Source organism: Verticillium alfalfae, genomic scaffold, assembly GCF_000150825.1.
Source record: "Verticillium alfalfae VaMs.102 supercont1.1 genomic scaffold, whole genome shotgun sequence".
NCBI classification, from domain to species: domain Eukaryota; kingdom Fungi; phylum Ascomycota; class Sordariomycetes; order Glomerellales; family Plectosphaerellaceae; genus Verticillium; species Verticillium alfalfae.
This window is the reverse complement of record NW_003315038.1, coordinates 1922926-1938843: the sequence shown is the minus strand read 5'-3', so window position 1 is coordinate 1938843 and position 15918 is coordinate 1922926. Positions and strand designations below refer to the sequence as shown.

At 53.7% G+C, this 15918-nt stretch overlaps 2 protein-coding genes across 2 annotated transcripts in view; both read right to left on the bottom strand.

The window, feature by feature from the left end:
• VDBG_00580 (conidial yellow pigment biosynthesis polyketide synthase) overlaps positions 1–6428 on the bottom strand; it is a gene marked incomplete at both ends in the record, with an annotated part of 6651 nt that extends 223 nt beyond the window's left edge. The window contains 4 exons of the mRNA XM_003008852.1: positions 126–3595; positions 3774–5726; positions 5784–6075; positions 6136–6428. Of these exons, the coding sequence (XP_003008898.1) occupies positions 126–3595; positions 3774–5726; positions 5784–6075; positions 6136–6428 (6008 nt within the window). The remainder of the gene's footprint in view (positions 1–125; positions 3596–3773; positions 5727–5783; positions 6076–6135) is intronic.
• A 5210-nt stretch (positions 6429–11638) lies between these two features.
• Positions 11639–13614, bottom strand: VDBG_00579 (iron transport multicopper oxidase FET3; the record flags this gene model as incomplete). The annotated part of the gene is made up of 5 exons (XM_003008851.1): positions 11639–11717; positions 11803–12372; positions 12433–13011; positions 13065–13210; positions 13276–13614. 5 exons carry the CDS (start codon positions 13612–13614, stop codon positions 11639–11641), a joined length of 1713 nt encoding a protein of 570 aa, XP_003008897.1.
• Positions 13615–15918: the final 2304 nt, after the last annotated feature.

The following is a 15918-nucleotide window of genomic DNA, read 5'->3' as shown; positions in this document are numbered from 1 at the left end:
GGATGGGCTCCGCCGTGTAGTTGCTGAGGGCATTGACAGAGGCTGCGAAATGAGGGAGCAGCCGATCGGGAATCTTCTTGCTCGACGCATCTTCGCGATCCCCAAGGAGCCCGATGGAAGCAAACCAGGCGTGCAGAGATCGAGGGAGCGGCTCGATAATGACGGGGCAAGGAGAGTCGATAAGGATCAAGTTATCGACGCGCTCGCCGACCTTCGTGAGCTGGTTGACGATCTCGAAACAGATGACACCACCAGCCGACCAACCCCCAATATGGTAGGGACCCTGCGGTTGGCGACGTTTCATCTCCGCGATAAACTTGACAGCCATCCCATACACGCCGCAATTGAACTCCTCGGGAGTCTTCATGAAGGGCGAAAAGAGCCCCCAAACGGCCCAGTCAGGAGAGATTTGGCTAATCTCGGTGTAAGAGGTCGCGCAACCGCCACCATCGGGAATCAGGAAGAGCTTCTTTGTAGCAGTTCGCGTACTACCTTGCAAAAGAGTCGATGAAGCCTTGCGATGGGGGTAATGATCAACGATCTCCTTGGGTGGTGGGGGCTTGGTGATGCTTGCTGTGGTGTTGCCGGGATGGGTGTTGATGACCCGTGTAGGGGCGACCGGCGGCGAGGCTGGGCGAGCAATGCTGGACACTTTGGGTGCTACTGGTTCTACTGGTGCTACCTTCGACTTTGGTCCACATCCAAGCGCCTTCTCAACTTGGGACAGGGAGGGGTTAAGGACGAAAAGGTCGCCAGGAATATCCAAACCTGACTGCTCTCGTAGTGTGCCCAAAATGGAAAGACTCATCAGCGAATCCATACCAAGTGCAGCCAAGTCCGGAGCCGCGATAATTTCGTCAACATCAACGCCCATTTCTGCAGCAATGGTAGACCGTACAATGGATTGCAGGCTGTCGTGACTTTCACCATCCTTCAGTGATGTTTCGTCACTCTCGTTTGGGGGTGTTGTGACAACTGAATCAGAAGATGTCAGGTCCGATTCTGAGTCCGAGACGCATGAGACACCAGAGTCTTGGGCCCCATAGCTCCCAGAGCGGCTGTGAGTCTTTTGGACAGGACTGGCATCATCTTGAACTTTGAGCTGGGCCAGGAACTTCTTGAAAGCGCCGACCGTTGCGTGGTCAACGAAAGCATGAGAATCGATATCCAGATCGAGCTCCTCTCGCATACGTCCAGCCACGGTGAGCGCCATGAGTGAGTCGCACCCAAGGTCTGTGAAGGCAATGTTATCGGCAAGCTCATCATGAGACACGCCGACTTCCTTAGCAATGATATCCATGACCTCAGCCACAACTGACATGGGCTTGGCAAGCTTTGCGTTGACGGTGTGAATATTGGAGGAAGTCAGCGGCTTCGAGGCTTTTGTCTTGGGGGCAGACGCCTTGGGTGGTGACACGATTGTGGGCTTGGAGACACCCTTGGGCGCAGCACCAGTGATCATGCCGGCTGCCGCGCGCCCGCGGGGGGGCAAAACCATGTTCATGACCTTGCGAGGGATCGACTGGAATCTAACGTCGCCACAGACTCCTACGATGCGGTCGCCATCGAAAACATAAGCATCGCCAGCCATAACCTTGGTGTCCTTGACCGGCTGCATGCGGATATAGGAGCGGTATGTCTTGGAGGCATCGAGCTTTTCAATGAACTTGAGGGAGCCCCAACCGTGGGATATGAATATTTGTTCGCGCGAGTCCACCGCATCTGTACCATTGATGATGAAGCCAGATATGTGGCAGCAGCTATCAATCCAGTACGGACTGAAGAAAAAATTTCCATCTTTCTCGCTTGTCTGGAAAGAGACTTTGGCGGTGGCTTCGCATGTTCTGCTGTCGAGAATAACTTCTTCCATTCCCTGGAAACGAGGGTTGTAGTCCACAAGGGCAGTGAAAAGCTTGTAGGCCAGGCCTCTGCCGATCTTTGAAGCCTTCCCAACCTTCTCGGCCTCGACAAGGGCATCAACGCGACCGCTGATGAGATATTTGACACGCTCGAACTCGTCAGCCCACTGTTCGGTGTTGCCAAAGTTGACCCGGCATTTCGCGTGCTCAGTCCTCTTTGGGCCTTCACCAGTGTGGAAGACAAGATCAGCGTGGCCAAGAGTAACATTGGTAATTGCTGTACAGCGCAGCATGTGAGATTCGACCTTATCATCAAAGATCAATGTCTTGGGAACTTCCACATCGGAAACATCGAGTCCGATATTTACAGCCTCGGGTCGTGCCAGCTTGTAAGCGTAGTCACAGATGGTCATTGCCATGTCCGCGTACAGCGTCGAAGGGCAGAGAGGGGTCCCGTTGCACAAGTGCCCCTCAAGAATGTTTCTTGTATCCTCGCGGGAAAGATTGGTCTCGGTCTCGATGATGACGATGTCGCCGTTGATTTCCTCCTTGGTGACGGCATGCACTGAAGTTGTCGAGAGCTTAGGCTTCGGCGCTTCCAGAAGAGCAGGCGCCTTAGCCGGAGCCGAGCCTCGGTTCTTGGTGAGACACCAATCACCACTATACTGCAGCCAGTAGTTCTTCTCGTCGAAGGAATAACTGGGCAGATTGAGTAGACGAGTGGACTCGCTGAAATCCCGGTGGTACTCATTCCAGTCAAGGCTCAGGCCTGCGGTGTGCAAAGTGCACAACCCGTTGCTCAAGGTCTTATAGGTTGGCTCGCTGCGTCGGAGCGTGGGTACCGCAATGGTGGCCACTCCAAAAGCGGCCTTGACCATGTTGGCACACACAGGATGAGGGCCGATTTCCAGCCAGACGGTCTTCTCATTGATTGCTCCTGATTGTTGTGCCGAGATGATGCCCCCGAGGAAGTCCACAGGTTGGCGGGCATGTTTGCGAAGATACGAACAGTCAATAAGCTCATGCTCAACGAGTTTACCAAGAAGAGGTGAGATAACAGGCACCTGAGCAGGCATGAAGCGGGTGGAACGGGCAAGATGCTCAAATTCGTCAAGAATTGGCTCGACTTGGGCCGAGTGGAAAGCATAGGGAACCTTCAGCTGGGTGCACTTGAATCCAGACGCGCCCAATTGCGTGGCAACCCTCATCATGTGGTCGACTTCACCGCTGAGAACGGTCTCACGAGGCCCGTTGATGCAGGCGATGTTGACTGAGGAGGATTCGGAACCGAGAGCCTCGTTGACAGTTCCAACCGGGCCCTGCACAGCGAGCATGGCATGGGTACCAGCAGTGCATCTGTCAACGAGAAGTCGAGCGCGACTGCCGACGAGATAGATGGTGTCGCTCGCGGACAGCACGCCGGCGACGTTCAGCGCAGCATATTCTCCGAGAGAGTGCCCCAGAACCACAGCGGGCCTGATGCCCCATGCAGACCACAATCTGGCCAGAGCCATCTCGAAGCAGCAAAGGCCAAGCTGCACAACCACGGGTGATAGGTTGGAGACGTCAGGTTCGCTGCCATCAATCAATGGTACAAAAGACGGGAAGCCATGGACTTCGGCAATGTGATTGAACTCATCGATGCTGTCTCTGAAAACAGCGTAGTGGGCGTAGAGGTCCTTACCAAGACCAGCATAATGAGAGCCTTGGCCTGTGAACAAGAAGGCCACCTTTGGCTGCTCAGTCGAGATGGGCACAAAGCTTTGAGTAAGCCGCTCCTTGATGGCCGACATGGCTTCAGATAAGGTGGAGGCGGCGACATTCAGGCGCCAGTAGTGTTGCATGCGACGGGCCGTTGTGGTGTAAGCAACATCAGCAAGCGGGGTTTCAGGATTCTTCCTCCATCCACGTAACCAATTGTTCAGCATTCTTAATCATGGCCGTCTTGGACTTGGCCGTGATAGTAATGACTTGAGCACTGCGAGGGTCCGCTTGTGTGGGCGTCTGGCTAGGACCATCCTCAAGGAGGAGACCAGTATTACCGCCGGCGGCGCTGAAGTTGTTGATGAAGATTCTCCTGGGTTTCCCATCATACCTTTTGAGGGGTGTCATGTGGAAAGCGATGTTGACGTTTCGCTCCGCAAGATCCTTAGGAAAGGTCTTGTTGATATCCTTCTTTATGCCGACGTGAGGAGGGATGGCATTTTTTTGCAACATCATGAGAACCTTGCAGAGAGCTGTCACACCTGAAGCAGCCTCACCGTGGCCGATGTTGGATTTCACAGCGCCGAGATACAGAGGTCTGTCTGCAGGACGCTTGCGGTTGGCAGGTGCGAATACGTCTGTGACAGAGACCATCTCCGTGCCATCACCGGCCTGAGTACCAGTGCCGTGCATCTCGACGTAGTCAACATCAAGAGGATCGACGCCAGCCTCATCGAGAATGGCTGATGATAGGATCGACTGCGTAGGTCCGTGAGGATGGGTGATCGATATGGCATCGGCAGAATGGTTCGTCGCCGTGCCCAGGATGACCGCAAGGACATTGTCCTTATCAGCAATGGCATCATCCAGACGCTTCACGATGACGGAGGCGCAGCCATCAGCTCGGCAGTAACCATCGGCCCCATTGTCAAACGTGGCACAGGGACCAGTCTTGGACAAGAACTGGCCACGGCTGAGTCCTGAGAAAATATCGGGGTTGGTCATGCAAGACAAGCCGCCAACGACTGCCGTGTCGCAGTCTTTAGCCCAGAGCGAGGTGCATGCGATTTGCAGAGCTGCGGCACTGGAAGAACAGGCTGTATCGATGTTCAGACTAGGTCCACTGAAACCGAAGTGGTAGTTGATTCTGCCAGGGCCAAAGGCGCGTACTCCCCCGGTGATGAAGTATGTGTCGACTTCCTGTGCGGCATTGATTTCTCGCCAATCATCGGAGGTCTGGCCATAAAATGTACCAATCCGGTCAAGCCTGGTCGAGGCTGTCCGATTCGGGACATACCCAGACATTTCCAATGCTTCATAGGCCGTGGTTAGGGCCATGCGTTGCATAGGGTCGGTCTGGTAAGCTTCGCGCGGCGACATGTTGAAGAACCTGGGGTCAAACAACCCAGGGTTCTCAATCCAGCAGCCATACTGGGTGTGACTAGTGTTGATGGCTTTACCTGTGATATCATAGTGTGTATCGATGTTGAATCGGTCAGCTGGTACGACACGGTGGACGTCCAAGCCCTGCGACAGAAGCTCCCACAGCTTTTCGTGGCTTGCAGCATCAGGAAAGCGACCAGCCATGCCCACAATGGCTAGCTTGCACTTCCCACTGGGTCCATGATTGCCAATACGAGCGTCACTGTTGTTTGTGACTTTTGGTGGTTGACAAGTGATGACGGTGAGCTCTGTCTTTTGCTTGATGAGACTGGAGAGACTCTCGGCGTTTGTTGTTGGGCCGAAGGGGACGACCAGACAGCTACTACCGTCAAAAGCTTGCGCTGTCTCAACACAGAGCTCAAGTCCCTTGTGGAATTGTAGTAGCTCTGTCAAGCACTCTCGAGTGACAGTACGAATAAGATCCTTCGTGTCGAGGCTGGCGATCCAGGTGCCTCGAGCTCCAGACATGACCGCCGAGCGTGGCCTGGTCTGCTCAAGAAGACGAGTAACGTTCACGTCGTCAAGCCTTAACAGTCTGTCAATGTCGACACCAGAGTGTAGGTGGGCAGAGTGATACGGCCCATACACAGGGATCGATGTCGACTGTGCACCCAATAAATTGCTTTCAACCAACGCCTTGAGAGTTGTTGGAGGACCAGAGATGGCTAGACGGTGGGTAGACACAGCACTAATATAGGCCTGGCTAGGAGGGGGTACGGACTAGGCAGCACAATATTAACAGCTGTTAGATTCATTGCAGGAGACATGCGTGCTTACATAGGAGGAGTGGAAGCTTTGGAGGGCCTTGGTGACATCGGCCTCGGTGACATCGACCAGGACGTGCGTCCAAGGATCAGACCGATTAGTAGCAGGGCACAGCCTCTCCGCCAATGAAGCGACATGCGAGCCGGTTCGGAATGCCATCAGGACCGTCTGCACGGCAACGGGTATCAGGGTAGACACAGAAGCCGTCGATGCCACGGCTGCAGCAGCGAACAGACCAGTGCAAAGACCGAGAATGTAGGTGTCCTCATGGGCCATTACATCTTGAGGTTCCTTCTCAGCTCGACTGTACAGTAACGTTAGTTCTCTGTGTTCCACCTCTCTCGGAGACCGCTCAGGGGCTTACTCGATATAGTGAGCTAGTTGAGCGACACAAAGTAAGGCGCTGTCGACACCGGAGTGCTTGCGAGACTGAGCGTGATATCTCTCATTAAGCTGTTGGAGAGTGCGAAAGATGGGTAGTTGGGCGCGATCCAGTTTCCCCAGACCATCAATCTCCTCCCTCAAAGCCTGGCCGGCCTGTTCGAGAAAGGTCTTGGCAAGGATACCTGGGGCCCCTAGACGATAGAACTCGGCCAAGAAGGCATGCGTGTTGAGCGACTGGTCTCCAAAGAGGAGAAAAGACATGGTGCCGACCATTGTGTGGATTGGTCACCAGAGATGCCTTGGTTGAACTGAGTGGTATCAGGCACAGAGATCTACCATAGGGATGGCAGACAAATTTATATAAAGGGCAGAGAGGCTCAGCGTGCCTGGGACCCCCCTGTCAGGCTCCATTGACCCAAATAATTCATCTCAAGTCGTCACGTCACCATACTGATAGCTACCCTCCACGAGCCGGATCTATTTGATGGATGAGCCGCCCCCAGGTCAGGTAAGACAGGGCCAAGGGTCAAAGATGCCGGTCATAACTGCACACTCCTCTTGGTCCCACCCAGTCAAGGAGGGAATAGACTCATGTGAGACCGGCCCTGAAAAGCGTCGGTCACCGAAGCTTGTGGGAGAACGACAATAGGTTGCCTCTTCTGGACGAAGCCGTTGGCTTGGGTATCTGGCGTTTGCGCCACCTAGCGGCGACTATGGGGGACGATCAGGATCTGGAGGCCAAGCCAAGCAGGCGGACTGACGCACAGGTGGACGGACAGGCAGCCGATTAGGCTTCATCTGACAGTATACCCAAGCCCTAGCCGTCCCGTTTTGCGGTTAGTTTGTGCGAGCTGCCAGGCATGGGAAGAGGTCCATGACGTGATCGGATAAATTAATAGGCTCTAGGTCGCGAGTTTGGTGGTAGCTCAGACATGGGCGATGTCACGAGCGCACGCGCACTGGTATCAGAAGTGCGTGCTTGACGGAGCTCGGTCATGGCTCTCGACGACGATAGCTGGCCGTCAGCCCTGGCCCTGAAACCTGTACGGCCAAGACTGATTGAGCACCCTGTCGAGGGCCTGTATGCACTGTCGGAATCATTCGTGTGAGACAAGAAAGATCCAGAAAGTGCAGAGGTCCTCATGCCGGGCTACCGGATGGAAGGGGCGGCGGCTGATGGTGCGAGGCAACACGAGCCAGACGGCAATACTTTGGCAGCGGCAGTCGAAAGATGACCCAGGAGAGCTCGGACGAAACGGCGTGTCATCGATGAAGGAAGGAGAGCAGAGCAGATCCTGTCTGTTTTTCGAGCCAAGTCCGTGGGACTTGGTGGGTCGTGGAGAGAAACAGGTGGTCGAGCATTTGGTCCGACGGACATCCCCAAGGTGCTTGGGCCACGGAGAGAAGCTCAGGGTGAGATGGTGGCCCTTGCTGTTCCAGTCGCCGCCGGCGGCTCTTTCGGGAAGAAAGAAGCCTTGAGAATTGGCAGAAACATGGCAGCAGTGCTCCAGCGCGATTTGAGATGGGCGGAAACCCCAGCTGCGCCATATCTTGTGGAAGATGGACAGTCGCACTTTGGCGGCTAGAGATGGGCCTACAATGACAGAGGTGCTGTGAAGTCGCGACCCGTGGAACTCGTGGCTCACAACGCCCTAACATTGGACGGAAGTCGCATCCTGTCAGCCAATCATAACCTCCATGGGCACGAACTGTTCGCGTTCCAGCGAATGGCGGATTGATCCGGCCTCCCACAGTCCTTTCCTCGCACCAAAAGGGGACGGCTCTGGTTCTGCCTCGGCCTTGCGGCTGCCAACAGTGCTATGCATCCACCACCCACCACCATCCAACAACATGTATGCAACACTAGACATGCTCTGTTTGCATGCGCCGAATCTTGTTCTTCGAAACTTTTGTATTTGTCGCAGCCTGGACATGTTTGATGACAGGAAGACTCAGCAGAATGCACTCTCAGTTGCCCCTTCCGCCCTCGGAATCCAGGACTGACTCCCATGCCCACTTTACCTAGGTCAGCAGCCTCGGAACACGGCGAACCTCCGCCGAACCTTCGCGCCGAACTATCGACTGCTGTGCCATGATGCTAAGGCCTTGCGGGTCTGATCTCAGCTGAAATGATCTTTCTTCTCCTCACCATGCGTCCGATCCCCGGATGCATCAATCAGTGCGTCAAGTCTAGCGGTCAACTTGCATCGCCACGTCGTACCAAAACACCACAAGAACAAAGCCAATATCAGGCAGTGTCTAAGGTAGGCGGCCAAGCGTATCTGAGAGCAGGCTGTGGGGAACGAGCACCTACGCCGGCTTTTTAACCCAAAATGAAGGCCTGAAAGAAATGGCTTCGATGCTCCACTTCTAGGTTGAGCTACGTCTCAGGCACTGGTGCCATCTGCTTGCTAGATCCCTTGGGTAGGTCTCTTTGCTCGTCCAAACGCATAGTTGTTCCAGGGTCGCCAATTCTTCGCTCTTTGGACAGTATGTCGGGACCTAGAAGCGCGCTAATCGGCACTTGTGCGGATGGACTGGCGGTCGGACTCCCAAGGTGCAAGCCACGCGCCACCATCGTCAGTGCGACTCACCAAGACCTCGACTTCGGTAGAGTCAACCTCATGTCTGTCAAGCGACACACAAAGGCAGGTTGCAGCCTGCTTTCTCGCGCTCACTCTGGTGTGGCTCTGGTAGCAACTGACCTGCATTGTTGGCCGGGGCCGGTCCCTATGCAGAACCGTCAGCTTATTGCTCGGAAATGTTACTTGTCAACTCGTAGCTTGATTATGGCCTTTCATCAGGCCGCAGAAGCTCAGGAATATCCAGAAGGATGTGGGCGCAACCGGTCTGACAGGGATCTGTAGTGTCAGAACGGAGTACTTGTTATCCAGGCTGACACTTTGCACACATTGATCAGTCATACGCATCGACTTTGCCTGCCGCGCTGCTTGTTGTGAGCTGTCACCACTCTTGCCGCTCCGGACGTCCGACGCCATCTTGGGGTTTGAAGCCGAGCTGAGCTGACTACCAGGTCAGCCATAGTATGGCTGCAAGGGGGGGCTTAAGTTGTTTGAGTGCTGGCAGAAGAAATAGCTTGGCCAACTGCTCAAGAGTTTCTCCGGCGGCAGCGGACGGAACATGCGTCCGTCTCTTGTCCAGGGGTATGTACATGGCAATCTTCATGCTGCACACGACGAAGATGGTGGAGCTGTTCTTATCTCGATACTGCAATTACCCCTCCATTCATCCACCGAACCATTGCTTCATGGCACTGCATCACCGAAGCAATCGTTCTTTTTAGCTGTCATGAATGTCAGCCACCAGCCCAACAGCATGGGCAGATAAAGCACGTGGCCGTGATCGGGCAGTAAACTGTCTTCAATACATTCATCATCATACACATCACCTGTATCATATCGAACCAAGTCGCAGAAACAGGGATGATGCCGGCTTCCCCAACCATCTCCGGTGCTGCTGCATAAGCTGTTCCATGGAAAGCTTTGAAGCGGCGGGCTCGCGGAGAATTTCTATCCTGTCGGAAGCCTTGACGACAATAGACAAGGCAACACAGCATGTTCAGCTTAGACATTCCCAAAAACCGCTGTCCCTTGTCTCAACTTGCTGTTGTGCTGCTGGTTTGATGGCAACTGCGTAGTTGATGTGGTGATTCGGGTCAACCCATGCTTTTCTTTTGACGTTGGCTATTGCCACCTAACCATCATGTTACCTCTCACAGAACGTAGACCTCATTTTTGAGCCACGGAATAGAAACAAGGAAACCCAGACCTGCGCTAAGCGCTTTTCTTCTGCCTTTGATCGCTGTGGTGGCGTTCCTGACTTCGGAAAGCATCACCATCGCGGCCATAGAAAGGTGTCATACTCACTTCCAAACACAACCAGCCTATGCATATGCTGCATGCCATGAAACAAATGTACAATAGCAGACTGCCTATCGTAGCGTCCGAAGCCCGTTCCGGCGCGCTCTTTGCTGTCCCGCAGCACAATGTACGCATTAAAGGCACACCCTGCATGGTTTGGTAGCTACGCAACACATCTCTATCCGGTCTTGTTGAATCCTAGGTACGGGAGATTCATCCAGTCGGCTCTTTGTTCCGTTGCGTGGCGTGCCTCAGAAGCAAGTGGGCGGCAACCTGCGGAGTTGGTGTTGTTTGTGCAATTCAGCCTGGACCAGTCAACTCATCCCGAGCTGCTTGGATCCTACGGAATCTGCAGGCCGTTCATCCGTCAACCTGATCGATGAGAGGGGAAGAGAACAGCGTCCTCGGCGTAAATGCATCACAGTGCTAGACCACGGGGCTGGAATAACTGTTGCAGGAAGCAAGGTACGCGCGTCATTTAGGATGGGATCGGGGGTTGCTTCCGATCTTTGGCGTGGAGATGTGTATATTACCCAGGCTTGGCTTCTCCTCTTTGCCGCTTCGTCAACACACTCGACGGTGCTCAACTCGTGTTAGTTTCTTCTCATGCGTCATTCATGGTAATCTGCCACTGCACAATGGAGACCATGCTCCGAAGTGTCTCTTGTCTGCAAATTTTGCATTTGTCCGAAAACTGATATCTATTCGTGCTACAGTTTCCCATAGCATTTTTTATTCCTCCTCGTCATGTCATAGAACCTTCAAGACATTTCTGGCGGATATTCGAATTGTGAGTAAGTCTCACAACGTGTTCAAATTGCCCTCTGTGGACTGATCCCTGACCTGAGATGATTCAATGCGATAGAAGTATCAACGTGTTGATGACGGAATTGAGTCTACACGGATAGGTGCTGGGACGAAAACCCGCGAACGGCCCTCATCTTCATTCACTCCACAAACACGGGGGAGAAAGCTGATGTCCATCTCGTAGCGAATGGAAATGCTTACTATATCTAGGCCTCAAGGAATCACATCACATTCAGGTAGGGCTAACAAGACAGAGACATGATTTGGCTTCGGACTTGGTTGGCTATCACATATCACATGCTACATGGCCATGTCAATATGGAAGACGGGTAAGTCTGAGTTCTTACCTAACTGGTACCACACATTGAATGCTGACAAAACAAAGAGATCTCTGTCGCTTGAGAGCGTGGTATCAAACAATCTCATCTTGGTCGTCACTGCATAGATACTTAATCATCACGACAGTCCAAAGTGTATAAATCCTTGACCCGAAAAGGGAGGACTTCACAAGTGATTAAGTAATTCCTCCCGCTGTTTACATGCTAGAGGTAGAAACCATACTTATGAAACGCAGGGCAACGAGCAAAAAAAGACACCGTCACTCGCCTGGAGGTCAAGGACAGAAAGCCAAGCCCTTGCTACGCAATGCCGTGTCATCATATTCTGGGTGGGCAGTGAATATTGCCAACAAGCTTTCCGGGCCATCAGAGAAAAGAGTAACCGAGGCCTCAGATGGTCATCGTGATACATGTGAACGATATCATCTCAACCTGAGTTTCGACCTTATTGTTGCGCTCACGCTCGCGTTCGCACTCGGGCACTCCGCACTGCCTTCACAAGCGGCCGCGTCTGGCCAGGAATCGGCCAAAGGGCTCTGCGGACAAATAGTATCAGCATCGGTGGTCACTCCGATCTTCTCTGCTTAGCAGGGCATCGAGGGTAGATTGTCTGATACGTACCCATTGTACACGAGTGGCGGTACGGAATTGAAGTTAGAGGTGTCCAAAGGGTCCTCGCTGTTTCCGCCAGCATTACCACTTGTGGGAATTCCTTCTGACTTGCAGATTTCAAGGTGATCTTGAGGAATACTCATGTCACGCAGTACGTCCGGTGCCTCGATGATGGTCGCCGTCAACCCCATCTCCACGTGCCACTCGATATGGCAGTGGAAGAGGTAAACGCCGGGGTTGTCAGCTTTGTATCGGAGCACGGCGTGGGAGTTACCCATAACAGATACAGTATCGCGGTATGGAGGGTTGCTGTTGAGACGAGCTCGCTTCGCCCCAGGCCAGTCGCCTGTGCCGGAGGAAGGCCTCCTCAGAATCTGAAAGTGATGTCCATGGAGATGGAAAGGATGAATCGCGACGTCATGGTTGTTGACGACAATGTCCACAATACTGCCCGCTGAGACTATGAAAGGATTGACCTGACCGTACACAGCTGGATCTGTATTGAATTCGCCAGTTGTGACGGCAGTATACAGTGTGGGCACCTTCTGCTCGATGTAGGGCTTCTGGTTGATGCAGCTCCTGAGGCAAGTCAGCTTGCGGCCACGCCTCATAACAGTTTGGAATAGAAGGCTTGCTTACCGAGGGATTCCATTGCTATCGAAGCAAGTAGTGAAGTCGATGACTATGGTCTGATCTGGAGAAGGCAGAATAGAATTAGGTCCATCCGGAGACTCAAAATGTGAGTCATCAGACGGGCGCCATTTGTTAACAACATCCTCCCGAAGAGGCTTCTCGGGAAACATGATCAGCTGGCCTGTGTGGTTGAGCGGCCAGCTTTGAGGGAGATCGGCATTCGTGTGGTCTGGGTTCTGGTCAAGTGCCACCAGGAAGGGGTAGTTGCGGTTGTCGCGGTCGATACAACTGACGAGAATATCGTAACGTTGAGCAGTGGCAACGCGCAACTGATATGTCAGTTTTTTCTTGACGTACGCGCCATCATTCATGATGACATTCATATCATGGGAGTCAAAGTGGAGCATGAAACCGGCGAATGCTGCGAAGCTGATGATGCGAAACCGATATGTCTTGCCCTTGGCGAAGGGGTAGTGAGACCCGGCACCATCATTTACTAGCACGGCTTGCGGGAGAGGAGGCCTGTGCTGTGTGTTATTTGGGGACAACATGGCCCTCACCAGGTTGATGGTCTCCTCATGATACCTAGCCATCATGTAAGCCCAGGCTATCGAACCTTTTGGCTACAAACCACTTACCAATCCGAAAGGGTGAGGATGTATTCCTCATCGTACTGCCCGACATAAGGGTCATTGGGGTCGTGGATGATCATGGGGCCGCGCAGGCCGTCCGGATATTGCCCCATGTTATGGGAGTGGTACCAATACGTACCACCAACATCAGCCTACAAAGCCCGAGGATGAGTTGATGAAAAGAAAATAATAGGATGTAGGAGACTAAAGCACTAACTTCAAATTGATATTTCATGGTCGATCCTGGCGGTAGCGGACACTGTGTGACCATGCTGGGACCATCCATGAAATTGGTGCTGACCTGGTTGATACCGTGAAAATGGATGCCGGTGGTCTGGTTGCCCAGGTTGTTTGTGAGCTCAACCACAACAGTGTCGCCCACCGAGGCCTCAATCGTCGGGCATGGCCACTGACCATCAATGCCAATGACAGACCGAGAGAAGCCATCCGGCGCAGCAGTCACCCAGTCCACCGTCCATTTGTAGGTAACGACTTTGGCAGACGCAATCGTGCCTACCCCGGCTGTGGCTAAAGCGAGGAAACGCGAGAAGAGCATGTCTTCTGTTGAACGAAGGTTGCTTCCCTAAGCGGAGACTATCCGAAAGGTCCGGTTGAAGATAACTAAGAACGACAGCTGCGGAGTGACACGAAAGGACAGGCTTGAAAAAGGTACTGTTCAGTGAAAGTTGTTTGGTTTCGTGCACACTCGGAGAGGGCATGCAGAGGACTTTAAATGCGGTGGCTACATTATGCCCGAGTGGCGCGGGAGGTGTTGGCCAGCATACTGGCCCAGGCACGCGTCCAATGCTAACTTTGGACCATGGCTAGCACTTCGGGCCAGAGAAAGGGGAAAAAATATCGAATGTCAACTAAGGCATGGATCTGGAGACGGTTTGGCGCACCGAGATGACGTGGTACGGATTGCTGTGAATCTGGACGCACCCTATCGACCTGTGCTTACCTGATGCAAAGAACGCTACAGAGCCGGATTATCGCCACCAAGAACTTGGAAGTAAGATATGGAGAAGCTTCCCTGCAGTCAGCTGTATCTTGGCCCGTTGCTGAAGGGTGGGTGAGGCATCCTCAGGCTGGAGCCTTCAGAGATGGACATGCCGTCGGGCATCCCTTGACAGGCCGGCCGGTTGGCGATAAGAGCAGCAGCACATGTATGTGCTCTTGCTGTCCGGCATGGCAAGCCGAAAAGGGGTGGATGTGTTAACCGAATATGTCACCAAGCTTCTACATCAAAGCAGGAGGAGCGCAGGATATGCCCGGCCCCGCCCAGGCCGCATTGTCTGTGTGGTATCCGGGATGTCTCCAAAGGCGAGAGAGGGCTTTCAGGGACGCTCTGCATCTGAACACCAAGGATTCTATGGGTGTTGATAGACTTTGGCGACTCGGGTTGGTCGGCGAGGTTGAACAAGACGCTGGAGGCGGAGATGAGCAGCAGTAGCCACCACCACAGGGCTAGCATGGTCTTCCAATAGTCCATGTGGCTACCAGCAGGTTGTCGGAAGTCTTCCAGTCAGCAAATCAGACACCAAGTCAAAAGATGACTCTGCAGGACCTCAGCTTGGTGTGTGGAACGAAGACGCGGGAGCAGTCTGGTAGAAGCTGGGATGCGAAGGGCACAACAGGCCGTTAGGACGCTATGTGTGCCTTGAGGTGCATTGGACTTCCGATCCGGGCGGCTGGTGCTCTCCCAATACGGAAGCAAAGGTGTGTTGGTGAAGGGGGAGAGGAGGTGTGGGCGAAGGGGGGATGTCCGGTAGTCCGAGATGCTAGATTGTCATGACGTCCATGGTCCAAACGAGAAGATGTAGGTTGCTGTTGTCCTACCACCAAGAGCATCGCCGTCAGTGCCAGGATTGTGAACTAGGTAAGGCAGGTAAGCGCAATTTCTCACATGCCCTAAGAATCAAGTGGCTCATATGCGGGCTGTTGTTTATGGATCCTCAGGTCAGGCTTGGTATGATGTTGCTTGGCTGCTTGAACGACATGCACAACACACCCTCCGACGACTGGCCGAGCTTCCAGAGCCCCGGGTAGGCGAGGCAAGGATCGCAAGATAAGGTGAGGCAGAAGCAAGCCAGGGAACAATAGCACAGCAGAAGCAGCGTGGCGTCTTGGGAGTGGCGTCAATCAATTGGGTTCGTTACAGAAGAGAAGTTGGTCACCGACTGAGTAGGTACTTCACTGATGAGAGGGTCGTCCCTGCCCTGTCCTGTCCAGTTAAGAAGCGCGGGGATTGCCGTAGCCTGCATCATCCCCTTGAACGTCGGCCAGGTGTGTTCCAGTTTAGGTAGGTACGCCCTCAAGGCACCTCCGCTTGAGTGTCTGAGGCAAGGTGCCTCTGAGTGCCCACTAAATCTAAGCCTGGCACAGTGCTTCAGCAGGACCGCCCGCCTATGACTTCCCCCACCACTCCCCTCAGGACTCGCAATTGTAAGCCGCGCAAACTACCGCCGTTGACATTTTCTGTCCCCATGCCGATGGTCTACTTGCCAGCATTCGGCAAAACAATCCCAGCTCACGCGCCAAGAAAGAAGCCTGCATCTCAGCGCTATTTCCAGAGCAGGGCTGAAGAAACAAACAGGCCAAGCCAACAGCCTATTGTGGAATGCCGACTGGAAGCGATGCAATACGAGGGACCACAGCACTGATCGGCCGGCATTCGCATCAATGCGTGATGAGCAACAGGGGACAACTCCTCACCCCTTTTCGCTGCTTCGGCCGAGACTGCAGCTTCCCTAGATCCTCCCCCTGCTTGACGCCCGTTGTTAGAACCTCCCGCGCGCTGTTCGCGTCCCGGCGCTGGTTCGCTTGCTTGTATTGGGGTTGCTTACCCGGATGTCTGGCC